The sequence below is a fragment of the Paramisgurnus dabryanus genome, chromosome 6 (assembly GCF_030506205.2).
Source record: "Paramisgurnus dabryanus chromosome 6, PD_genome_1.1, whole genome shotgun sequence".
NCBI classification, from domain to species: Eukaryota; Metazoa; Chordata; class Actinopteri; order Cypriniformes; family Cobitidae; genus Paramisgurnus; species Paramisgurnus dabryanus.
Window position 1 is genome coordinate 16434627 of NC_133342.1, and position 27656 is coordinate 16462282.

Consider the following 27656-nt stretch of genomic DNA (forward strand, 5'->3'; position numbering starts at 1 on the left):
CAGTTCTTTCTGTATCTCTTTATTTGCTTTAAACCTATCCTCTTTCTTTATTTCTCTTTATCATGGCTCTTTTAGGTCGAAGAACATCTATATCCCTTCTGTGCTAAGAATAGCAGTCTGTTTACTTTGTTCCACTTTCCTCCCCACTTTATCTTTAAGCCCTTTTCCCTGAGTTTTATGGGCCAGCAGTGATATACAACCTTGTGCTGGATAACATTCACTTGAAATAAGCTGTTCTGTTTCCTCTGAACTTGTTTTCCCAATGTTTTCATAGAAAGGACTTACAGTTTTCTTAGCAATACGGAAAACATTCAATAGATATACAGTATGTAACGCTTTGGACCACATAAACTGAGGATTCAGCTCAGGGTTGTACATTATGAACAGTCTTTTGTGTCTCCAGCTGCACGTCCAAATATGACCAAGGCCACAGTCTGCCAGTAATACATTACAATAATATGACTAGCAAGCAATATGTCTGAACTGGATTATAAAACCAGCGCATGTATAAACATGCATGGCCAGTCAAAAGATTGGACTCACATGTAGAGCTGCCTAGCGATTAGCCGCGACTAATCGTTTGCAGAATAAACGTTTTTGTTTACATATTAAATGTGTGTATAATAATTATGTACACTCACCTTAAGGATTATTAGGAACACCTGTTTAATCTCTCATTAATGCAATTATCTAATCAACCAATCATATGGCAGTTGCTTCAATGCATTTAGGGGTGTGGTCCTGGTCAAGACAATCTCCTGAACTCCAAACTGAATGTCAAAATGGAAAAGAAAGATGATTTAAGCTATTTTGAGTGTGGCATGGTTGTTTGTGCCAGACGGGCGTGTCTGAGTATTTCACAATCTGCTCAGTTACTGGGATTTTCACACACAACCATTTCTAGGGTTTACAAAGAATGGTGTGAACAGGGAAATACATCCAGTATGCGGCAGTCCTGTGGGCAAAAATGCCTTGTTGATGCTAGAGGTCAGAGGAGAATAAGCCGACTGATTCAAGCTGATAGAAGAGCAACTTTGACTGAAATAACCACTCGTTACGACCGAGGTATGCAGCAAAGCATTTGTGAAGCTACAACACGCACAACCTTGAGGCGGATGGGCTACAACAGCAGAAACCCCACCGGGTATCACTCATCTCCACTACAAATAGTCTATAGAAAAAGAGTCTAAAATTTGCACAAGCTCACCAAAATTGGACATTTAAAGACTGGAAAAAGGTTGCCTGGTCTATTGAGTCTCTATTTCTGTTGAGACATTCAGATGGTAGAGTCAAAATTTGGCATAAACAGAATGAGAACATGGATCCATCATGCCTTTTTACCACTGTGCAGGCTGGTGGTGTAATGGTGTGGGGGATGTTTTCTTGGCACAATTTAGGCCCCTCAGTGCCAATTGGGCATCGATTAAATGCCACGGCCTACCTGAGCATTGTTTCTGACCATGTCCATCCCTTTATGACCACCATGTACCCATCCTCTGATGGCCATTTCCAGCAGGATAATGCACCAGGTCACAAAGCTTGAATCATTTCAACTGGTTTCTTGAACATGACAATGAGTTCACTGTACTAAAATTGCCCCTAAAGTCACAAGATCTCAACCCAATAGAGCTTCTTTGGTATGTGGTGGAATGGGAACTTCGTGCCCTGGATGTGCATCCCACAAATCTCCATCAACTGCAAGATGCTATCGTATCAATATGGGCCAACATTTCTAAAGAATGCTCTGAGCACCATTTTGAATCAATGCCACATAAAATGAAGGCCGTTTTGAAGGCGAAAGGGCGTCAGACACAGTATTAGTATTGTGTTCCTAATAATCCTTTAGGTGAGTGTATATATAAATGCACACACATGCATGTATATATTTAAGAAATATTTGCATGTGTATAAACATTTGTATATTTACATCATATATAAATATAAATATTTATTATATCAATATATTTTTTCCTTAAAATTATACAAACATGTGTTTGTATTTATATATACATAATATTTGTTGATGTACTGTGTATAATAATTATGTAAACAAAAACTTTTATTCTGCAAACTAATAGTCGTGACTCATGAATTCATGTTGCTTGTGAAAGTACTGTACAAATCTAAAAATTGAAAACAGTTTAGTAGTTAAACTAAATATTTACATATGGACAAAGCTATGTTCTCAGTTCAAGGCCTACACATACAGTAACTGTTTAAATTTTTTGCATCATTTAGCTTTTGCATATGTAATAAATGTACTGTATAGTGCTATACTTTCACTCTCATTCATTCAGTCGCCTCTCATAGACAGGCTTGTTTTACAGGTAATGTACCACATTAAGCAAAGTGCATGTAAATCTATTCCCTGAATGTGCTTCAACATTCACAGTTTTCAGATCTTTGTGATCGGCCGGCTGTATGAGGAAAGATGTTCGTGCGCATTAACGGGTTGACAACACATCCCAGGGGCGTGGCAGGAAATGACAGATAGGCTGTCAACACAGCCGTGGGAGGGTTTGAAAGCTGACTGATGGCCCGTTGAGAAGCTCTGGGGTGGGATGAACGAGGGAGGTTTGGCAGGCAAAGCAGATCGATGCTCCATGATAGCGAGCTCTCAAAAGACCTAAAGACAGCCACGATGTGTGAATGTAAAGAGGGCCTGTCACTTTGACACACAGATATTTTTACAGGCTGAATTATTTATGTCTGCAATTAACAGACTTATGAAAAGGGCATTTTCCCACCCAATAGTGCTAAATTACTACGCAGGTCTTTTAGCCTCTTATCTAGAAGTGAACAAAAGCTTGATATCCCCCTCCAACTGAAACCTCCCAAAGATCACATGATATCATAATTGGCACTTGATTTTGTGAAAGTCTACGTCATCCACAGATGGTTATCTGTGTGAAGATTTCCCCCAAAAAATAAAAAGAACCCAATGTGCAGGTTTCAGCCTCACCCTTTCAACCTTAGAAACCATGGCAACGGCGAGGACCCATTGAGAGAAGATGGAGCAGCTTTTGTAGCAGACGCAGGAAGCCATTACAACACAGAGCAGGCGACCTTTGAGACCCTTTAGACTGATTTAATAGGTGGATGGGAAAAAGAACAGTGTCAGGTCTGCTGTGTTTATTTGATTGTGGTGAAGGTACAAATGAAGTAAACAGGAAGTGTATAGGTTTGTAAGGAAAGTTGGCTTGTTGGCAGGGATAGGCTATATTAGATCGAGAAAGCTAATGAGGTTTCTGGCTTCCATTAGAAGTGTATGTACTGCAAACATGTTTTTCATTCTTTTTAACAAACTAAAGGATGAGCCTAAATAATTTTGGATAGATAACCTGCAGATGATCTCCCTAGATATTAGGTTAAAAATACCCTGGAAACCTTATGCATTAATGTGGTTGGGAGGTGAGGCCACAATTCACTGTGGTAAACTTCTAATAATAACAAGTTGGTTCAGGTTCAGGTTCACTTAATTTGTACCCATTGGTAGACAATCCCTATAGATATATCTTTATTCAGCTGAGTAATAGCAGCTGGCACAAAGCTGTTTTTATACCGCTTAGTTCTACAATAAGGAAATACAAATCTTAGTCTAGATGCCAGAAGTTTAAATTCATTGTTGAAAGAATGAGAGTCCTCATTTAGAATTGGGATGCTGGACTAAGCTGTGACTTTCCAAAAGACTGATCTCACAGAAAGTCAAGTTAGTCATGCAAAATTTGATTAATGTATTCGTGTCCATGGCACGAAATTCAGCTTTTTTGTGCCTTGAGCAATTGTCGCTTGGGGTTAGAATCACTTTCTGTTCCATTTTTAGACATCCTAACCCAAACCCCAACTCTAACCCCAACTCCAGGCGAGAATAGTTTTAAAATCAGAAGAAAAACATGTAGAAACCAATACATAAAAGTAAATCCTAACCCAAACCCCAAATCTAACCCCAAGCGACAATGATTTAAAAATAGGGGAAAAAATAGAAAACAAGGCATAAAATGACATGAAAAGAAAGTTGTGCCACCGACACGAAAAACTGTTTATAGAAATTAGTGCGGGTGACACGAAGAGACATTTGTGCTCAAGGCACAAAAAAGCTGATTTTCGTGCCATAGACACAAGTAAATCAATAAAAATTTGCGTGACTGTAACACGATTTTCCGTGAGATCATGTTGCTTTCCAATCAGCTTACTAGACCATCTAACAATATGACTCGGTGAGTTCTTGTTCTTTACAGACAAATTTCCAAACCAAGACATCAAAGAAAATGTTAAGATTGATTTAATAAAAGCACGATCAAATAATTTTCTTTCTTTAACATTTCTTTTAATCATTAAAAATAATCGAGCAATGATTGGTCTCATTGAGCTGTCTGGTCGTATATCACAGGAAATGTTGTATGTTTGTTTATAACAGAGTTCCCACACCTTAGTTAACTTCAAATTCAAGGACCTTACAAAGACTTTCCAGGTCCAATCCCCTCAAATTCAAGGACTAAATGTGGGGACACATTTCAAGTGAGAGCAAAGTTACATTGTGTTACCTTTTAAGATACATTGCTACGGTTCTCTTTTGAGGTCACTCGCCCTGCGTCACTCCAGTGACACTTTGGGGACACCTCCAGGGGTAAATGCGTCTGAATGTGTATATCAAATTCAACCAATGGTGAGGCTTTACAACAAACACAGGGTGATGTGGGAGCCAGGAAGTTTCTCGCTATCTGAAATATTGCCAAAGACGGCGTTACAGGGACGCAGGAAGTATGGCAAGAGAGACGCAGCGTCTGGTTTCCTTCTCAGGGAACAACAGTTACATACGTAACCAGAGACGTTTTCATGTGTATAACACAACTATGCAAAAAAGCATTTTGGTATGAATCAACATTCGCATACAGAAGATATAAGCATTTAAAGCAAACAGTTTAGCATGTGTGCTAAAAAAGTCTAGCATTTGTATGACATTATCCTACACTAAACACGGAATATGGATTTTTTCCAGAAAACTTTGTGCATAGGATAGATTCAAGCACTTTCAATGACCTGTATCTATGTATGTATATTTTCAAAAACTTCCCAGGGCCTTGCATTTTTTCCACCAGATTCACAAACTTTCAAGGATTTCAAGGACCCGTGGGAACCCTGAAGTAAATATGTAGAGTAACCAAATCTGAACTGCCAGGAAAAAATGGTCAAAACATTGTCTACATCTGTCCCTGGGCAATACAATTTATAAAAGGTCCTTATATGTACCATTTAGGTACAGATATGTACACGTACACATACCAATATGAGGTACTAATAGGGATGTCCCGAGCCGATCGAGAAGATATTGCACTGATGGTCAATCAAACTCCGTTAGATTTTTAAGAGTTTCTGCATTTAAAATGTGAAATTCTAGCAATAACAAATAACACATTATTGTTTGTTGGAGTTGAGACTAAAGGGCAGATAAAAAAGGGGAGGGGCAGATAGCGAAATTAAAGAACGTAGGCACAGCATTGCGTTTTTTCCATAATGACCAACACAATTTAAAAAGCGCTTATGGTCCGATTCACGATTTTACATTTCCTTTGGTGCGTAGGTGTGTGTTAGTACATGTTAACAATATGCAAAAGATACAAATCCCAAAGTAAACGATGAAACAAGTCATCTCCAACGTAAATCTCTTTATTCGGACTATAACAAACACACGGATTGTAGGCAACAGTTTACTTTCTGGGATTGGTGATGTAGACAAGACCGACATTATCATAATTCGTCACACATCGGATTCACAGACTGTAAGTAAACTTAGTATTGTGTTGTGCGCGAAACATAGCAAGGAGCGTCACATTTCCGGCTGACGTCAGAGGTATTCAGACCAATCACAACGTACAGATAGGCCAATCAGGGACACAGAGCTTTTTAAATACGTGCGTTTCAGGAAGAAAGTGAAATCTGGAGCTAATGTACAGTATGTGGAAAATATCCACAAAAGTCTTTTAACCAGAAACCATGAGAACACATTGTATTAAACCAAATACACAAAATAACGTTGTTTTTAGAAATTAAATATGTGCTCTTTAAGAAATTTTTGGGGTGTTAAATAATTGCGCAAATCCCAGTAACTTTACTAGCACAAACCTTAAAGCAACACCAAAGAGTTTTTTTAACCTTAAAAAAACGTTTCCAAAAAAGTTTCAGTTGTTCATCCACTCGAAACAGGGTGAACGGCACTTTCACATTTGCTTTGAAGCCCTCTATCGGCCAAAACCGCACTAAAGAAGTTTCCAACTGTCGGGTCGCGGTCCTGTCGTTCGAGTGAAATCTACAAAAACTTGCTTTACGCCAGACCTACAATTCAATCAGAGCCAGCTTTGCTGCAGTAACCTAAATTATTTACGACAGTGGTAATGGACAATTCCGCTTCCAACCTATAGGGGGTGCAAAGAGCAAAAACTCTTTAGTGTTAGTGATAGTTTGGCCCAAAAAAATTACCCCATGATTCAGACATGATAGGACTCCTCTGCATTCAGAAGAGAGTATCAGAGTAGTGTACGCACTTTTCATAGTGATGTACGACTAATGCAGAGGGCGGAGGCATAGAGCAGTGAGCAAAACAACCCTAATAAGCAATATGTCGCTACTAAGCTTGTTATTTTCATTTGTAAATATTTTAAATATGAATATTTCTCTTACAAAATCACATTGATTACTTTCAGAAAGCCTTTATTTATCCCTATGGAGCCATGTGAATTATTTTTGAAAAGGACTTAAAGGAGCTGGACCCTATATTCATCCTTTATAAAGATTGGAAGAGCTACATTTTCAAAAATATTTGAATATGTATTAAAAAGATAGACATATGTAACTCGGATGGCTTGAGGGTGAGTAAATCATGGGGTAATTTAGATTTTCGGCCGACTATCGGTTTAAAAAAAAAACCGCATATACAATAAGATCAGTTAAAAATTAACTTATTTACACACCTTACAAGTTAATCCTGACAGTGCAAGCTGCTAGTAAATCTAGCTATAATGCAGTTATCATTATACTTATCATTCTTGGTGTGAATGAGCCTCTACTAAAGTCATTTTTCATTAAAATGCAATAAATTAGTCCAGCTCTGAAACAACTTTATTCTCCAGCTGATGCCAAGCTATTTCATTTTTAACTCATCCAATCAGGCTCCATTCTAGTATGAAAGAACCTTGCTTCCTTACAATCCCCTTGTCTCCCTATTACCAAAAAAATGTATTAGAAATCTTATTTGCAAAAAGCAGAAAGGCAATATTGGTCACCAGAGAACGCAGACAGTGTAAATCGGCTCTGATGAGACTCTCACTCCAGATGTCTGTACGGCCAACTCGGCTTAAAGGAGCCGATTATCCACCCACAATCATCTGTCTGCATGAGAAGGGCTAAACCACTCTTTCCAAATGAGGGTCAAACCAAAAAGCATGAACGTAATGCGATACAGGTGGAACATGTTATTATATAATTACCGGCCTGCAAGGGCAACGCTGTAAACATTATCTGTTTGTGTGCGTTTAGGAAGTAGGGAGTGTTTATACATTCAAACTGGAGTGCACTGCTCACAATGACAGCTGGGGCTTAATATGACAGGCCCGAAACGCCGCTGCCCGCCGTCTGTTCGAAATGATGCATTTCACAGACTCGCATTTCAACCGGGCAGAGCCGGTCTTTCCAATCAACTTCCTCTCCACATCAAATTCAATTTCTAACACATGATAGGATTATTATTCGCCGAAGCAGGACAGGCTTAAAGTTTGGTGGGATTTGCGCTTTTCAGCTGCAGTCTATATTTAACTTCTATTGAAATCACAGACGCCAGTCTGCTCATCTCCGGAAATCAGTCAAGGCGTTTGCGTTGGCTGATCTTTGCAAGTGACAGACACTCAAAGAATTCGCAGCAAACCGTGTGTGACGTGAAGCGATAAACTGCTAAATCACATCTGAAGAGAAAAACTACACTTTGTGTTGGTTTCTTTTAGCTTAAGTAAAAATAAACTAAGATTTCTAAATCAAGTATGTAAATGAGAATGTGAAAGCTAAGAATAACATTTCTCTTCTTGAATGCTCAAGTGAGTCCTCTGGGAAATAGTAACAACTGAATCAGCGATACGTCTCTCATGCTAAGCCACTCGGAAACAAAACATTAACAATCTGCTTCACCATTATCACAGCAGGAAACACAAGACATACTGTATAAACCCGTAAATGTGATATTCGAGAATAACTGTTTGACAAAAACATACTTTAAATATTCATGCTGGACTCGATTTTGACTGCAAATGTCTCTAAGGCAGCCACCTCACTGCCCAGTCAATGACTTGAACAGCATTTAAGCATCTGGTGTTAAACTTCAGATGCACTTTTGTGCTTTGGAGCATTTAATTACAACAGTATTTAATTACTATAATGTTTAAACTAGATAAAGGCATCTTAGTAGATGAAATAACCACATTCACGCACTGCCTTTAAGGGCATAATTGTTTTGCTTTCAGACACAATACCATTTGTGAACACTGCAAAACATCATCAAATGCTTGAACCACCTATAAAAGATGTTGCCTCAGGATAGTAAAATTATATTATAACGGTTGGATGACCTGAATATGCCCCAAAGAGATATAAACAACAGACGAGAAAGGTACAGTAGATTAATTTCTTGGATCCGATCTAAGCACTAAGAAAAGCACATCTGACCCGACTGTGTGCATTCGATCTGAAAAAGTATTTTCCATATACTAGGAACTTTAAAACGGCACTGTTTACACATCAAGTATTAGTCATGTAATTCTGTGTGATTTTATCTAAATGCCATGTTTGTTTAGTTAAACATAAAGGAAAAGTTCACAGAATTTACTCACCCTCATGTTGTTAAAATCCTCTATGGCTTTCTTTGTTCTTTTAAACCAAAATGCAGATTTTTTCAAATGTGAACTTTTCTTAAGCTTCAAAAGGAAAGTAACTCCACGTGACAAGTGTCCTGAAGGCATACGAATGGGTTTGGTTTTAAACGAACTAAATTTAATCCATTATTTGATTCAAGTCTTGACCTGTGCATGTCTCTCTGTGTTGTTTGCCCATGTTTTAGCACGATTACTTTTTAATAATGTCTAACTACCGTAACGTAACGGCGATACGTTACGGTAGTTAAAGTAGAAAAGTGAGCTGCGTTGTTAGCGTGCGCTCTCATGTGAAAAAAAGAGGTGTACAGGTCATGAAATATATTTTTGTTCGTTCAAAACCAAATTTGTTTGTGTGCCTTTAGGAAACTTCATTGCACTACATTGCTTTTGAAGCATCTAAGGTATCCAACGCCATTTAAGCAATCCACGTTTTGGAACTTAAGAACAAATAAAGCCATCAGGAGTTTGAACGACATGAGGGTGAGTAAATAATGAGGGAATTTTCATTTATGGATGAACTAATCCTTTAATAGCATTACTCATAATAGAGAAATAAGCTTACAATGGAGTGTGATATTTCAGCGCACAGATGGTATTATTTTCAATAGTGTGTGAAAGGGTAATTAAAAGAATTGTGATGATCGACTTACTCAAATGTCTGAGTCATGTAGCTATACGTTAAACTATGCATACAGTCTGAAAACCAGCAGTCCTCGACTCCTCGACGAGACTTTAACCAAAACATACAAGTCACGATTTTCAATTTTCAACCTCCTGTTTTCACGCAGTCTGGTTGATCTTATCGAGCCTGTGGCATAGGGTGGACTCTGACACTGGACAAAGCCAGGCTGTTTGACAGCCACCCCCCAGCTGAGTATACAGTGGAAGTCAATATGTTTCTCTTCATTAAAGGAACAGTATCCACAGGCCTTTTAAATGTCACTCTATTCAGGTCCAGCCATCTATGGATGATTAATTAAGGTCGCCTTATTGGCTCGCAGCCCGCCAAAGCGAACAAAGAACTACAAGATAAAAAACGTGGTGTGATATTTCCTACTCTGACAGCCTTTGGATCAGAGAATCAGTGGAAAGTCTGGCTGCTGTGAGCCTAATAAAATCCACTAGTTTGTCAACACTTTACCTAAACCATACGTAATACTTTTGTGGCATTTTACTATTATACTGGTTATATTAAAGCTGTAAATAAACTTAAATGGAGAATAATAAGATTACAAAAGCCACAAAAAAGCATTTTATAAAGATATACTCGGAGATGTTTAATACATTATTTGTTAAAGGTATAGATTTTCTTTTTCCGGGTGGATCATCAAGACTATTGGTCATCCCAGTGGTCAATCATTCAGGTGATATGTTGACGTAAGGCCGTCGTACATGCTCGTCCCTAGGTTCCTTTTTGCACATATGTTTGAGGGTCGCAAGAGAAAAAGTGTCTACGAATTGTATGACAAGAAGAGAAAAGCCTATGAAGAAAGAAACAAGGCCAGAGTGTTTTTGGGAGAATATTTCACATGGTGGCGTGCGCTAAAAGCACAGGTTGGGCTTCCCACATGAAGTTTCTACTCGACAGGTAAAGTTTGGCATGCTATTTGGAAAAATCCATTTAAAATCATTGCTAGTAAAAGTTGATGTAAGCTATGATTAGCGATGCTAGCCCTAGCACAAGTCACGAACCGCGCAGACATGGTAAACATGCCGACAGCAACTTGTAAACAGAGCAAAGAGAAGAACTAGGCACGTGCATGCTCTCTCTCTCTCTCGTGCACACATTTAATAGGCATTCCCTCTCTGGAGCAGGTAGTGTTTTGCGCATGTGCATTTTGAAGTGGCGGTTGTTTACAAAAATTCGGGAAAATTTTCCGCTATACCTTTAATTAAACATCCTTACAGCAACTAATCTTTTAACTACAAAACATTTTTCAATGTGTTTCGGGTATCACCTGACTGACATAACTTTTATTTAAAAAATGTAATAGTATAATTTAATGTATAATCCAATTCCATTAATCGAATATGACCAATGTCTTATGTAAAGTTACTTGCATGCAAAAATGCATAATTAAAAATAATCACTCCACATAAAATAATCACTCCACATAAGATTTCAGGGACCCTTTCCAGGCATAAAATGAATAACATCCATAGCCCCAACTATATTGACAATATAATACAGTAGTGTATTTGCTTTCTTGTACTGTATAGATATTAGTTATTTAATTGTGAAAATACAAAACCAAGGGGGATTGCCAGAACTCCATCTGTCAAAAGTCACTGCCTTGTTCATTAATTATTCAGTCCAATCCACCTGTGCCGACAGACAGTCAACGGTCGAAGGGGGTCCACAATTCTTTTGGCCTAATGCAACTGATAGGATTAAATTCTCTCCATAAAGTCGCAATGAAATTACAATAAAAATGTAATTTGTTTAGGAATATTGTGGTTTTTTTTTTTACAAATGATTTATCTGTGAGCTTTATTACAACTCTTTGGCTGCACAGATTCAACAAGAAATCAAAGCTCTTTCATCAAAGCCACAGAAAAAAGATCTCATGTCAGTTCACAGAAACAACTGGCACCAAAATGTGTTTTTTTGTCAGGTTTTTTTAATTATGGTTGGCATGTTAATTTGTTGCTTAGACATCAAGTCTACTGAGGGCTATTGGCTATTTTTATTTATCAATGAATAATGATGCATAAAGACTTTGAAGAGTCTATTAATTATGATTAAATTATTTATATTTAAATGATAATTTACATATAGAAATAAAAAAGACACGACCCAAGAAGACTAAATTAATGCAAACCATGTCATATTAGCAGCAGAATGTTTAAAGACGACAATTAGTGACGCGTCACACAAGCCCTGACGTCATTCTCGTCTTCGAAGGTCAAATTGATTAAAAACACGCGATCAGCCTGTTGCAAACAAAACTAACAACTCTTTGTACGGTATTTTTACAGTACCAAACACCCTACCGGTCACTGTGTTTTGCTTTTTTTCAGAGATAAATAAAGCACTTAAGGACCCTGTGACAGTTTGCTGCAGTTTCATTGCACATTTGCTCAAAAACTGACGTTATGCATAAAATAGCTTTCAACTGTCAACCAACTCTAATTTTCACATAACTGATCATTTCAACAAGAAAAATCTAAAACGACATGCAATAACTTTTATTGCTTTCTCGTTATTAAAACAGGCATGCGCATAAGAACCAAAGTCTCTAAGTAAAAAAATAAAATGTAAATGAAATATAACCGTATTTCTTACGTCTTCTTCCTCGCAGGCGGTTTTCTTGCGGTACTGGGCAGGAGGTCGGGATGAGGGACTCTTCCCAGCCTTATTCCCATCCTCAGGGACCTGTCCACCCAAGAGATGGCTGGCTTCAGGTGGATGAGGAAAAGATTTGTTGGTGTTAATCTTTCCCGAGAATCTCTGATAAAGCGAAGCCATGAGTCTGGTAAAAATCACTTAAGCATCTCAATGCGAGATATACTGTATCTGCTGCGCTCCTGATGTACTTGTTTTACGTTATTTCCCCTCTTCCGCAAAAGGTAGACGCTCTTCGTCTTCTCGAATTGCCCGCAGGCTGATGTCCCCAAAAGATAGACGAGTCCTTTAATGAAAATTAAAGTATAATGCGCTTCGTTAGTATATATGGTAGTATTTCTCTGTTTTATGGCATTGGCTCGAGCCCGGGCGGTATGAGAGAAAGTCTGCTCTGTATTCAAAGCACGTTGTTTCCTCTATAGCCTGTCTGCCGAAGAGCGACTACACAAATAAAAACATAGTCTGTATGAAACTACATTTAACCATCAAATTAAACAAATGGACTTCATAGTTTGCACTGCATTTTTTAAATGAGGCGAGCGATGTAAAGACGCGTGAGTATGAGCTTTACGCAGAGCAGTGTGTGTGCGCGCACGCGTGTGTGGATGAGACGCGCTCTGCATGAGAAGTGACCACTGAGAGGGTATTTAACTGTATACACATAGATCTCACCTCAGATCTTTACAAATATAGTGAATGAAATTGCAGCCTAAATAATCAATAAATGGATGTTGAAAAATATTCAAGAATAACCTTTACTTCAAATGATGCCGAAAAGGTCAAATGCGCAGTACTGGAGTGCCACACTGTGGTTAAATACAATACAGCATTTCAGGGAAGGACTGTTAACAGAGCACAGTGGTCCATGATTTCCATTAAACCATAAAGATATAGCAGTATTCAATGTGCTGATAAAGCAATAGATTGAATATAAATATATTACTATTACTTTTTGAGATTGCCCTTAAAGGTTCTTTGGAAAGCCAAAAGGGGTTCTTCTATGGCATTCCTGCAAAATAACACAGCGGTGTGTTCTGTCAAAATTACCCAGCTATTTTTAGAGTGAATAAAAATATATACTAAACAGAATTTCTGTAAGCACAAATAACTAATGTAAGTCCAGTTGCAACATAAAATTGTGCTGCAGGACCACTACCATCCTGTAACTGTACTACTTGTGATGCAGAGGTCACGTTAACCGAAACATTTTCATCTTTGACAAAATATTTTAAGAGTGACAGAAAAACCTAAAAGCCATCCGTCATTTTGACAGATTACACTTACAACTTGTAAATGTAATTCCCAGCCCTGTCAAGTTGGCAAGTGCGTATTTGACCTAATGCAGCGTTGCACAGACTGATCTTAAACTCACTCACAATACTTTGATGTCATAGGCTGATACAGATCTGCGCTGCTGAAGTTTAACACTTCAGTGTGATGGAAGAGCGGGATATCAATTTTCAGAACAAAATTAAAACTGCAACAAGGTGTTGTCTGTCTGAGGGAAAGATACAAAATCTAATGAATAGAGTATGCATTAATCTGCCTTGGTGCATTTACACAAAGACGAGCATTCAATGCATATTAAGATGGTTTCAGGCACAGTAGTGTGTCAAACGCATTAGAGTTTCGTTGAATTCAGATTTGACATGTTTGTTGTTATTTTAATCCCAATAGTATTTTGTTATATGCTGTCACTGTAGGAAAAAAACAAGGATGTATTCTGCTTCATGTGATGTTGAACATGTAAAGTGATGCACAGCAGAGGTGTATAATACTTAAGTATTTTAGTTACATTTTCCAAGCATCTGTGCTTTATCAGAGTGTTTGTATTGGAAAAAAATTACTTTTCTTTACCAAAAAATGTTCACTACATTCTAAAGCATAGAATCATACTGTGTATTCATTATATATTGCATATTAAAATTGATTTAATGCCTAATTACATAAAATTGTGTACTTTTACTTTCTTGAGTAAAAGTAGGATTTTTTTTACTTAAGTAAAAGTACAAAAAATTACTAGATGTTTAATGTACTTAAATATTAAACATAAACCAAAAACTTGAAATTATGAAACGTGGAGTAAAAATTATTATAATATGCTTTGGAATGTATGTTTTCCAAAGAAAAACACTAATGAAATACGAATAATTTAAAATTTACTTTTATGTAGAAAGTAAAAATACTTAAGTACTATACAACTATTACACATTTTAGATGCTTGTCTAGTAAGTTCATGAAAATTGTGAAAACATGTGAAGGAAAATGCTTAGGTTACTCACGTAACCCCGGTTCCCTGAAATAACGGGAACGAAGCATTGCGTCAGTTAGCTGACGCTATGGGGGGAAACTCCTGTTTACTCCGTGACTGAAGCCTATTGGTTAACGTCTGTACAAAGTACAGACCAATGACGTTTGAACCCGCGCGCGGGAGGAACGCGTCCCTATATAAGCGCGGTTCAATCGTCAGGAGCTCATTATTATTCGACTGAAGCGCGCAGCCGAATAACACTCGCTGCGTAGACGTTTGTAGCACGGCAAGAGACGCAATGCTTCGTTCCCGTTATTTCAGGGAACCGGGGTTACGTGAGTAACCTAAGCGTTCCCTTTCAATACGGTTCACTTCGCATTGCGTCAGTTAGCTGACGCTATGGGGGAACGTAATCCCATCACGCCGTGCATACACAACGTACTGAAGTGCCTTACCGGAGAGACACTGCGTGTGGCCCTATACCCGGCATATTCACAGCTTTAAAAGCAAATGTGTAAGCACCATATAAATTGTTGACGCGCACACTGTGGGGTTTTAAACGCACCGGGGGCACATAACATAGCACAAGACGGCGAGGTACGCGCCGCGGCTGTGCGAGATAAGTAAATTCAGAGTCACGTTGGTGAGCTCGCTGAGCGCACCGTGGTGTACACATAAAACGCATGAGCGTGCATGATTGAGCCGAGAGAACCTGCGCTCGTAGGGCAGGGACGTCTAAGCTGTACAATCTGACAACGTAGACGGCGAAGACCAGCCGGCCGCGTAGCAGATATTAAATATAGATATAGATACCCCTGTAGACCAAGTTCATGAAGAAGCCAAACTCGCACAGAGTGGGCTCTATATAGGACATAGCTCATAGAGGGGCGTGAGCCAGTGCGATGGTTTCAACGATCCATCTAAATAACCACTGTTAGCAACAGACATACGTAGTGAGTGATCTGCGAAGCTCACGAACGGCCGATCTGACTATAATATGCGGCAGAACGGTTCGTAGCGTGGGATTATACAGATACCACAATAGTGTGAACCCCGGTGCACCCTCGAGCGCATCGGGATGCATATAGGTAGTATTATAGTGCACAGATCGGTGAGCTTTCCAAGCTGTGTATTGACTATAAATTGCACGGGCACAGGTGAACACTTGAATACATCGTGAATGCATATAGATGAATCAGAGTGTTATAATGCACAGGCCGGCAAGATTCTCGAGCGCGCCGTCATGTGTTCTGATAATAAATTGTGCGCACACGGGTGAACTCTTCAGTGCACCGTGAATTCGTATAGATAAATCAGTGCACACAACGCGCCGTGAATGTGTACAGATATGATTGATGAACGTAACGGTGGGCACCCAACGCACCGTGAACGTACACAGATGAACAACAATGTATGTGTCACAAAGCATAACACAGCTGTGTATACAGGTGAGCTTTCCCAAGCGCATCTTATTGTATACCAAAATGTTATAGCGTGTACATGTGAGCTTCTCTAAGCGCACGGTGGACGCATATAATTAAAACCCATATCGTGCATACAGGTGAGCTAATGGGCGCACCTTTAATGCAACAAACCTCAGTAGTGCGCGAAGCAGGGATGTCGAAGCTGTAAACTGACAACGTGGACGGCGGGGACCAGCCGGCCGTGTCACAATTGTCAAATGAGAAACCTCTAAGACCATGCCCATGCTCTAAGACAAGTGAGCATAATTGTCACGGGAGGTGATAACGTCAACGATCCATAAATAGCCTGTATTGACAGGTGCTCTAGTGAGTGATCTGTGACGCAGATAAACAGCTGATCGTCTGATGTACGTCAGACGTATGTGTCATACAGGACCTTGGACAGTTCCAGAGCGCTGTGCCTCGGGCACCGTCCGCATCTGAGAAATGACAGGCTTATGAATAAGTGAATGGCCAGCCGTAAAAGCATGGTTCGCTGTTACCGCCGCCGTCCGCATCTGAGAGATGACAGGCTTGTGAATTAAATGAATGGTCGGTCGTAAAAGTGTGGTTCGCTGTTATCACGGCCACATAGATATAGGTAGGGGAGAGAGCCGCCGTGCCTCTGTAGTGAGGAGAAAAGTGTTCCACCGGCGATTCGCGGGGGGTTTTGACTTTCAAATGTCACTAGACAGAATGGATCAGACTTTGCATAAGGACGCCTCGTGAAAGGGGTCCTAGCAGCTTGTGTCAATGTGTCATAAGGCACGTAATGTAGGTCGTGTCCCACGGATGCCATCTCCGCACGCCCATCGTAATGGGTTAATATTGGTAGTTTAAGCATGAGATGCGTATCACTCTGATTGAACATAGCTTATAAAGCGATGCAATGAGTTTATAAAGGAGATGACTCGTCAGCTTGTTCAGGGGGCGAGATCTCAGTCTGGTTCGGTAAATAATGAAACCACCGTAGATTGCCCGACCGCATTATCACAATAACACGGTCGAGAGTGCTGCAGTGCTAAATCATCCTCTTAATGTACCGTATTCACAGTACAAGGTGATTTATATGAGACAAACGGCGTTCCACGCGCCGAAGGCTGATTGCCGTCGTAAAGCGTGTTCAACCCACAGCAAATGCTGGGCTAGCTCGTAATGACAGCACTTCATGCAGCCGTGTGTAACTTAAGCAAGCTTCCCGGCCGTCAGCTCGGGGCGGGACCTTTGCTTAGTCAAACTGAAGTGGACTTATGAACAGAATGCCACGATATTCAGCTTTCTGAGGCTCGTTAGAGGGGTACGTGTGCCCGTCTTAAACGAGATGCCGCGCGCGTCTGACTGTGCGCGCGCTTTAAGCTTTGAAACTTATTGTGGCGGGTAGCAAGCTCACTTGAGGTTGATATTACCCTTAATATCTCCGAGTATTGGAGCGGAGGTGTGAGCGTCTTCGGATCCGCTAATATAAATCAGCTATATGGCCGAAAAACGTCATAAACCGCTTGGCTGTAAGCCTTTGAGTGGCCGTCCGGAGAGGGCGCGATTCAAACGCTTGGAGCCATGCAAAAGTCTGAGGCTGTCCTTCCTCTAGGAAGAGAGAATAACAGCCGTAAGACCGTGCTCGTTTGCGCCATCAGCATCGTAGCGGAGAAACTGAGGTGGGCTGCGAGCGAATTTGGCAGAAAGGTGTTAGAGACACCGTACAGTCGTGGGGTGTCAATACACAGTATATGGCCAAACCGGGGTCTTTTCGGCTAGCGTCGATAGAATTATGGACAGCGGACCGTGTGTGCGTATTACTGATTGCTTGTCAGTAAGGCGATAAAGTGTTTAGAGACACCGTACAACCGTGGGTGTCAATACACAGTATAGTAAGCACGGAAATTACTCTTTTTAGAGGAATTAAATACCGTTCGCCACTATAGTGAGGTCGCATAGCCGACAGTATTACACAGTATGTTTGGATAAACAGCACACAGAAAACATTACAGGGCAGTCCAGCCGAGGCGCGACATAACCCCTTTTCTCCCAGACAGTTTCGTTCTCTGTTGATGCAGCTGTGCTGCGGAGACCAGAGCTCAGCCGTTCAGGTGCACAAGCCTCAGTAGTGACGGTGACCGAACGGCTCACGGAGCAGAGCAGTATGTCTAGGTGGTTTAATGTCAGACTGAACCCATCGCAGAGAGGAAGTCTGCCGTGAGGCCCGCGGTTTTGCCGTTTATTAAAAGGGCAGAAAAACCGGGTATATATATATAAGAATGTACCAATATTCAGCGCACTGATATAGGACGGGACTGAATAAAGGGAGGTATTCGGGCCTCAGTATATTATAAACAAATTCGTTCTGCCTCTGATTCCGTCTAAACCAGAGAGAAATTACCAGGCAGACGAAAAATGAGCTATCTGAAGTGAGATCGGCTCAGGCCAGTAAAGCTCTATAATAAGTGTTTTAGCGCTCCAATAGAGGCGTGTCCGCCTTATCGAGCAGACGAATGAGATCGTGCCGCTCCAGGAGGGGAGGGGCATGAAGCTCTCTTATAATGAGTGTTCTTGGTGCTCCAATAGCGGCGAATCGGCCCTATCGAGCAGACGAATGAGATCGCGCCGCTCCAGAGGGGAGGGGCATGAAGCTCTGTAATCGTTGAACACTGGACAGCTGCATTTAGAGGCAGCGAGCCGTAATACCGCGTGCTAGCTAAGCCGTTAAGAGACCTCACCACTGTGGGGAAAGGAGCGAGGGACTCCGCGAGCGTGGAGCACGAGTGGCTGTGCTATGACAGAGACAGGGGCAGACCGCCCGTGTTTGCTTGTCGTATGCATCTATCCAGGTCTACGGTTCCCCGCTTGTTCATCTCAACAAGAGAGGAACGGCAGAGGGGAGCAGCAACACAGACAGAACAGCCATGCGTCGTGACGGTATCACCCGATGCACTCGGGGGATTAATATATGTGCCAGAGATCTCGCCACTGAATTTGAGAGGAGCGAAGGGACTCTGTAAGCATGAACGGTTGCGGTGTGACAGAACACAGGGGGGGTTAGTCCGTGTGTGCTTGTCTATGCATCCATCTAGTCTCATGGCTCGCCGTGTGTTCATCCCGGCGAGAGAGGAACAGCAGGGGGAGCACGAAACATGGATAAGACAACCAAAGCATAAGCGCGGTCCCGGCGTGGGAGGTGCCAGACCGGTAACGCGCTCGGAGGAAATTCATAGCAGAGAGGCTCACCGAGCCGCTGTGCTGGACGCTATTACAACAGCGCCTGCTCTTTTAGCTTATAGCTTTATATTAAAAATATTGATCTTACCGGGCGGCCGCAGGGGAGACCTCGTCAGGCGTGTCCGCTGCACAGGGCTCGTACCACGGCAAGCGAAGGCTATCTTCGGTTCTCGGCCGGAAAGCGGCAGGGGAAGACGCTAGACCTGGACTCTGCTATCTTCGGTTCTCAGCCGGAAAACGGCAGGGGAAGACGCTAGGCCTGGACTCCGCTGCAGGGCTTTTGTCAACGGCGAGGTAAGGCTTCTTCTTTTCTTCGGAGCAGCGAGAGGTTCGCGCTGAAGGAGAAAATAATGAGCTCCTGACGATTGAACCGCGCTTATATAGGGACGCGTTCCTCCCGCGCGCGGGTTCAAACGTCATTGGTCTGTACTTTGTACAGACGTTAACCAATAGGCTTCAGTCACGGAGTAAACAGGAGTTTCCCCCCATAGCGTCAGCTAACTGACGCAATGCGAAGTGAACCGTATTGAAAGGGAACAAAAGCTATTAAAGTGGACATTTCACAAAACTTTTTAAAGATGTTAAATAAATCGTTGTTGTCCCCAGAGTACCTATGTGAAGTTTTAGCTCAAAATACCCCACAGATAATTTATTATAGCAGATTAAAATTGCCACTTTGTATGTGTAAGCAAAAATGCCATTTTGGGTGTCTCCTTTTAAATGCAAATGAGTTTATGTCTGCACTAAATGGCAGTGGCGTGGTTGGATAGGCAGATTAAGAGGCAGTATTATCCCCTTCTGACATCACAAGGGGAGTTCAATTACCTATTTTTTCACATGCTTGCAGAGAATGGTTTACCAAAACTAAGTTACTAGGTTGATCTTTTTCACATTTTCTAGGTTGATAGAAGCACTGGGGACCCAATTATAGCACTTTAACCTGTCTGATTTTAATGATAAAAATTCTGATTTTCATGATGTCCCCTTTAAATATTATCTTTAAATTATGATATGATGGATACAATTTAATTTGGATGAAAATTTATGACTCTGTCCATCAAAATGACGGAGAATGAAAAAGTCTAAAGCAACCAATACAGCATTATACTAGGAAAAGGTGTCTTTGTGCATTTTACCTCCTTCTTAACACTGTAAAACTACACTTTGCTTTAGTTATGCAGCAGTTTGCCAGTAACTTACTGTACACTGTAAAAAATGTGTTAATTTTTTACACATTGTGTGTGTCATGCCATTTAACGCTTTATTTCATGTTAAAATCAATGAAAGGGACAACACAAGTTGTGTTAAAAACGGGTTACAAAGTAATTCCGTTACTGTAATTCCACTACTGTAATGAACATGTAACGAAGTATTTTTTTAAAATCAAGTAACGCAGTTACAATTACTGAAATTTAAATGGCTTTGTAACTCGAGTTACTCTATTTTGTGAAAAATGAACACTTGCAGACAAGACATTTCTGATCTAATGTCGCAGGACCCTGATGGGCGGCACAATGAATATTAACACATAAGGTGTGTGTTAGTATAGGGACAACACATTTAATTAAAATAAAAACCCCGCTAGCCTAGCTTAGCACAAAGACTGGAAGTGAATGGCTCCAGCTAGCAAACTGCTCCCAATAAGTGACAAAATAACGCAAACATTTTCTATTTATGTGTTGTGATTTGTATAATTACACCATGTACAAATAACAAGGTCATATGAGACACAACCATCTTTTAACAGTATACATACTGGGAACTATATATTCTCAGAAGGCGAAGCACTGCTACTTGGGCGGAGTGAATTGCACAACTCTGACCGAACTCTCTGCTCCTCACCAGGGGGCTTCTCGGGTGCTGCGAGCAAATCACTCCGCACAGTAGCAGTGCTTCGCTTCTGAGAATATAGTTCCCAGGATGTATACCGTTTTAGGTTTTGTTTCTATTTTGCTATACACATTGTCATTTATGTGTATCATCTTTAGCACACAGAATCTTTTGTGGCTCAAAAATATATGTGTTTGGCTTCTATTTTACACATTAATGTTTTTAAAACATTTCCCCACATGTAATGACGGGGAATGAAGCTATCCAATCATCACAGTGGGCACTTACGTCCAGGTCTTCAATGCGGCCCGCCCCTTCAAACGAAGCTTTTCTCCAGACAGCATCAGAACCATGTTACAAAATAGCGTATTTCTTATTGTTTTTGATGTTTTTGAATGTAAAAACCACATGAACATCATAAGTAGACCTCAGACAACAGTATAAAACTTCATTGCCCCTTTAATGTTTAACGTTCATTTATTTTTTTTACAAACTGTTGCCATTAAATAACATACATTTATATCTACAGTAAGTTACTGGCAAACTGCTGCCAGTACTATAATTTCTACATAATTTTTTAACAGTGTAGTCATAAATTGTAAAATATTTTCTATGTTAAAAAGCTGTTAAAGATACTTCTTAGAATTTTCCTTTTTTTAATATTTTTATGCAACTACTGATAAGTAATTAATATACCTGTACACGCTGAAGCAGATCACAGATCAATGATTTTAGTCTAAAACACTACATAGATGCATTTTTGTGATGTGAGCCTTGAGCTCATTCATGGAAACCTTCAGTACATTCTAACTTGATATTGGTCCTATATCACAAATATTTCTAGAATGCATGGGAAATTAAATAGCATCCACTGTAATAAGTAATTACCTTTTCTTTACTTGCAGTAATTTCCATTATACAGCCATCTGAAGTATGCTTACTTAAAACAGAGCAGCTAGAAGCTAAATAACTAACAGCCTGCATAATTCATGCATGTGCTTGAAATGTGTTTGGATTTAATTGATTTCAATAGGCAAAAGTAGACATAGCACTATCATGGATACACTTTAATCATACCTTCTAGATAAGCTATTAACCCTGCACTCAGGGACCCGTTGTCTAACAAAGTGCTGTCTACATTAATTCGAGTTTTTACATTGCAACATTTACCCAGAAGCCAATGGTGTCTTTCCTGTGAAATGTATCTTTCAAAACATTTATGGTTTGAATCATTACTAACTGTTTAACATCATATACATGGTAAATACCATTGGTTCTCATGAGTAGGGGAAAGAGGGCCAAAACCTAATGCATTCTGGCTTTGGATCAATCGTTAAAAATGTTTAGTACTAAAAATAGTACTTACTTGTTAAAAGTCAGTGATTTTAAAAGTGAGGTAAGTGGACCCGACCTAACCCAAACCAAACCGTTGGATATTATGCAATGAAAAAGCACCATATTGCTGTCCAAATCCAGAATGTGAGCGTTTATCTCCATCCACCCATGTAAAAAATTCCCAGCCGAATTACCTACTGTTTTTCGACAAACACCAAGGTCGTATGATAATTTAATTGCTGTCAGAATCCACATCTCTGAGTTTATAAAAGTGGATCAATGTAAAAGTCATTCGGCTTTTAGACCACTAAACAGCGTTTGCACCAGAAATGCGTCTTTGTGAGCATTTTTAACACTTCATAACTGAAATGATTAGAAGTATGGGCACAATTTTTCATAGCTTTCCTAAAATGAGTGGGAGCTGATGTAAATAAACAAAAATGTTTAAAATGTATATTATCAGCAACAACAAGTGCTAAATACAATTTTAATTTGTATTCAACTACACGAGTGTTACCCAAACTTTTTCAGTGTGTGCCCCCCTTGTGTCCAGTGCATTCCTTCGCGGCCCCCCAAAGAAAATTTGTGACAAAAAACTGGTCTAAAACTCAACATTTAAAAAAAAACATTAAATTATACAAAAAATTGTGCTTGCCTTATTTTTTTAGGTTTAATTACACAGAATTCATGATAAATTAATGTATTTCATAAAATGACATAAAACTGGGGGCCCCCTGGCACCATCTCGCGGCCCCCAGTTTGAAAACCACTGAACTACACAACAGTTCCGTATACATGTATTATGTGATTGATCGTGTCATTAACAACACATGCAGCGCATTTCCAGTTGTTTCGAATTATAAACTCACACATCGCGAATTTATCTTCATCAAATGCATATTTTTTACAGACATCCTCATGAGAAACAATTACATTTACATTTAGCAGATGCTTTTGTCCAAAGCGACTTACAAATGAGGTAAACAATATAGCAATTATAGCAACACAACAACAGCAAATACATACTGTAAGTGCACTGGAAATAGTCTCATTGAGTCTAACATAGCCATCCAAATAGGACTTTACACACCCGAATAGCCTTTAGACACCCAACTCAGAAATAAAAATAGCATGTGATGAAGAAATTAACTTTTTATGCCTCCAAAACACACTATGTCCAGAATTAGAACGAAAACACATCAAAACTTTCCACAAATTCACAGAAAGATAGTCTTCTGACAATCAAAGCAAAAAGATCAAAAGCACAGGTTACTCAGCTGTGTAATATGTAAAAGGTCTGTTACAATTAACTCCTCATAGATTATGTCCGGCTTACCCCCAAGAAAACAAGAATAAATAAGAAAGGAAAAATATGAAATGCACTTTTTTTAACATGATAAAAATAAAATAGTGATGGGATTACAATAAATATGATGATTTTGATTACAGATTGTGTCACTTAGCTTTATGCAACATAACATCATAAACTCAATACATTTCATCTATTAACCTAAAGTGCGGTTTTGATACATTTAATCCTTGACACTGAATAATGCATAAGGTTCTATTTATGATTTTTCACGGTTATCTTCGGTGTCTTGTTAAAACTAAGCAGCATATAAAAACTCTGTTTATTATGACAGACAGTGATTCATGCTAATGTTAGTGTGTATATATATAAAATGCAATTACCCACAGAGATGCTGACACTAATAAAATACTGGTTCAGATAAACTGCTTATCAATCAATTATGCTTCAACATTCAATTACAGCCTTGGCTTGCATACTGATGTGACACGTTGAACACTATTAAACAGCTTGAACTCTCAAAGCACCTTCTTGGCACAGACCCAATAGGTGTGTCTGAAAGCTGAAAATGCTTCTGGATAAAAGCCATCAAGACGCAGCAGATACAAATGCTTGAGCTACATCCTTTCTAGTATGATGCCTTGTATTAAGGGAAGCATACATGTATCATTTAGTTGTATATGACACTCCATAATGTGCATTATAGTTCAATGTAAGTAGATGTGATGTAGTGTCTATACAGTGGTATTCAGACACAGTCTGATTCAGTCAAACTAAATAGCAGCGTTGTGGTCAAGATCACCTAAACCAAGACCAAGGTAGGGAAAAACTGATTCAAAACCAAACATTAACATATATTAATAAACAATTATTTTACATGTTTTATCATCCAGCTTATATCTTACAATTTTATGCATTACGCGCATCGAACACTTAAGAATTTGGCAAGCGTTTTAATGCAAAGCAATTTACTGTCCATTCGATCTATACATTTTATCACTGTGAATTTGTGTTCCCTGGGACCTTTGCATTTTTAATGCAATGCTCTACCGTCTGAGCTACAGACTCAGGAACACTAATCTAAGTCTTTGAAAACTTTCAACAAAACAATATTAGACTTCATGCCATACAATGCAATTCTAGCGACAAGCAATTTGACTGTCCACACCAGACACAATGCAACAAAAACTACAGCCAATCAGAAGAGCGTGTGGGGGCGGCTCTCTCTGTAACTGCACACACCAAAAGCGAGTTCAATGATTTGCGGGAGTAGATAATATAGAAAGTCAATGCAAAGACGCGATCAGATGCGTCCTCGCGTGGGGCAATGCGAATTACGCGATATGGGTGGCAAGTTTGCCGTGAAAACATGCACTATTCGCCATAAACGTGTCTTCACCAAAGTTGAAAATATTCAACTCAAACGAAAAATTAGCATGATACCAGAGATGTTCACAAGTCTCTGAGCTCGAGTCAAAGTCAAGTCTCAAGTCTCATTGTAACAAATAAAACTCTAATAACAAATAAAGAAATTACAAACATTTATAAAAATGAACAAAGTTGCACATTAAGTAAGGTCTAAAATTAGCATTAGGTACAGAAATTACATTAAATTGATAATAACACTGTCTTTATTGTACAAATTAAATATTATTATTATTTTTAAAGCAATAGAAGTGATTTTCTGTTTGTCTTGGGTTGTTTGATTAACATTAAGGAAACAGACTTAAATAGGTTAATTGAGGTTACTGTCTCTTTAAGAACAAATAAGCCCAGACTGGTTTATTAAGACATAAACAAATGAATACTGTGAGATCATTTTGTGTGTATGTGCCCTGTCAAGAAAAGAAAGATTTTATGTTGGCTTAACTTTGAAACACTTCTCTCTGTATTTGCACTACTGAGGGCACTTAAACGCGTGCTCACACACAGGCGGAGGGCGAATTCCAAACAGCGCTTCAGGAAGAAGATGCAGCAGTCGCTTCACATAAAAACCTTAAGTTGTTTTTTATTGCTCTTTTCAGCAAATGTATGTTAATGGACTACAGTATGACACAAAGTAGCGCAACTCTGGACCTGACTGGAGCTGGACCAGACACATTGACCTCATGTGCTCACAGAAATCTGCTCACTTGAGCGCCTTTTTGCGGTTACATTGTTTAACCATTTAAACAATTGCAAACCTTAGAAACACATTAATGATAAACTTACCCTATTTAAATTGCATATTAAGCCGGGAATCGCATGCGAGCCGAACCGCGGATCCGTCACAGCACTACCCAAAGCTTCAGATGAATGACACAGCAGCGGCCGGTGCAGTCAACATGTATGTTCGCGGCCGCGCGCGTGGAGCAGATACGTCACGTGTTACGTCGTGGGCAGGTTGTAGATAACAGAGGTAGGGGTATGACAGCAAGCTCATCAGACGTTTCCTAAAAATAAACATTGTTCACGAGTCGCGCGGCTCGAGTCAGAGTCGAGTCTGAAGTCTTTGAGGACGAGTCTCAAGTCGAGTCTGAAGTCACTGTGTGTGCGACTTAAGTCGCAATCGAGTCCGAGTCTCAAACTCGGGTCCCCATCTCTGCATGACATGAAGTAAAATCCTGTGAGTAATCTAGAGCGAGTAATGTGATGCCCCGCATTTGGTGTGTACGTAGCATAAGTAACAATGAAATGGAAGTAAAAACACAATTAAAATCCGCAGAATAAATAAATAAAAATAAATAAAATCCACAGTCCTCTGGAAATATTAAAAACGCTCTACCGTGGCGGTAGTCTGCTCACAGTGTCTCTCGTCGTGTACACGTTTACGTCACAGGCATGCACCAGTTCAGGAAAATAACAACAAACATGTTGGATTATTTGCATACGTCGGACCTTCAAGTTGCCATAGCAGCTCTGATAAATATACAAGTCTTTCCAGCAGTTGTACGAAATATTCAAAGATACCATTACTGATCAGAGAAGGTGCATTAATCACCTCTATCAAATTGTTGATGCGCCAGTTCATCTGAGGCAAACCAGATGGCTTTGGACGAGACCTGGGAGAACAAGGAAAAAGTTGTACGCAGGCGCGTGGACTTGGTGTTGTTGTGTGTCAGTGCTTCACATTGCCACCTAGCCGCCTAGAGTCCATACTTTATCAAATATCACACACTTTTGCATCACCATATGCACCCAGATATCTCCCCCAGCACACTCATATAAACGTGGAATAAAAAGTGATAATGCAACGCCACTTTTGCGTTTTCTCTTCAGATTGTTTCCGTGTAAACGTAGGCTTAAGACAGAATTTTTAGAAATGTTCTGCCTGTCCAGTAGAATAATGGCCCACTGTCAGGTGCATTAAATTAAGTTAAGGATGGACGACCCTAAATATCTGCTTAGGTGTTTACAGAGATTTGATTGAGTTGGTTGTTTGTGGCTTTATCTTTGAGCTGTCATCTATGTTTAAAGGCACATATCTCTCTGTGGAGAGTTCAGCAGACCTCAGCCCATCTCAGCCACTGAAGATCAATAGATTAATCTGTCAGGACGCTCCACAAACACTCTATGCATTGCCAGCCCAGGTCACAGGATGACAGAGCAACATCACTTCAAGGTTTGAGGTTAAATCTTAATTTTCTGCCTCATTGAATGTATTGGAAATGTGCTGAGTAAGCAGAGAAGTCGTTTTGAAAATACAAGGAATGCAAAGAAAACTAAAGTTTAATTTCACTGTGGATTTATCTCAGTGGATTTTGTGAGGAAAATGTACGTACTTTTGAGTGTGTAGCAAAAGAGTATGCACGTTCTGGGACGTACTTCGATGACGTCATGCAAAGTGAACGACAACGTGGTTGCCTAGTTACGCACACCAAACGCAGGTCGTTTGTGAGGCGGCTGGTTATGATGTTCATGTGCAACAATGTGTGTAATGAAAGCTACTTATTTTAAAGTCAAAATAGTTAAAGTTTATAGTATAACTATTGTTTAACGTATTTTATGCTTATTT

At 39.8% G+C, this 27656-nt stretch overlaps 1 protein-coding gene across 3 annotated transcripts in view; it reads right to left on the minus strand.

The window, feature by feature from the left end:
* Positions 1-27656, minus strand: part of dpp6b (dipeptidyl-peptidase 6b) — a 155277-nt gene that overhangs the window by 101286 nt on the left and 26335 nt on the right. The window contains exon 1 of one of the 3 annotated variants that reach the window (XM_065268147.2): positions 12202-12867. The exons of the other annotated variants lie outside the window; for them this stretch is intronic. Within the exon in view, the coding sequence (XP_065124219.1) occupies positions 12202-12384 (183 nt within the window). The 5' untranslated portion in view covers positions 12385-12867. Of the gene's footprint in view, positions 1-12201; positions 12868-27656 lie in introns of those variants that run through there. 3 annotated transcript variants of the gene reach the window in all.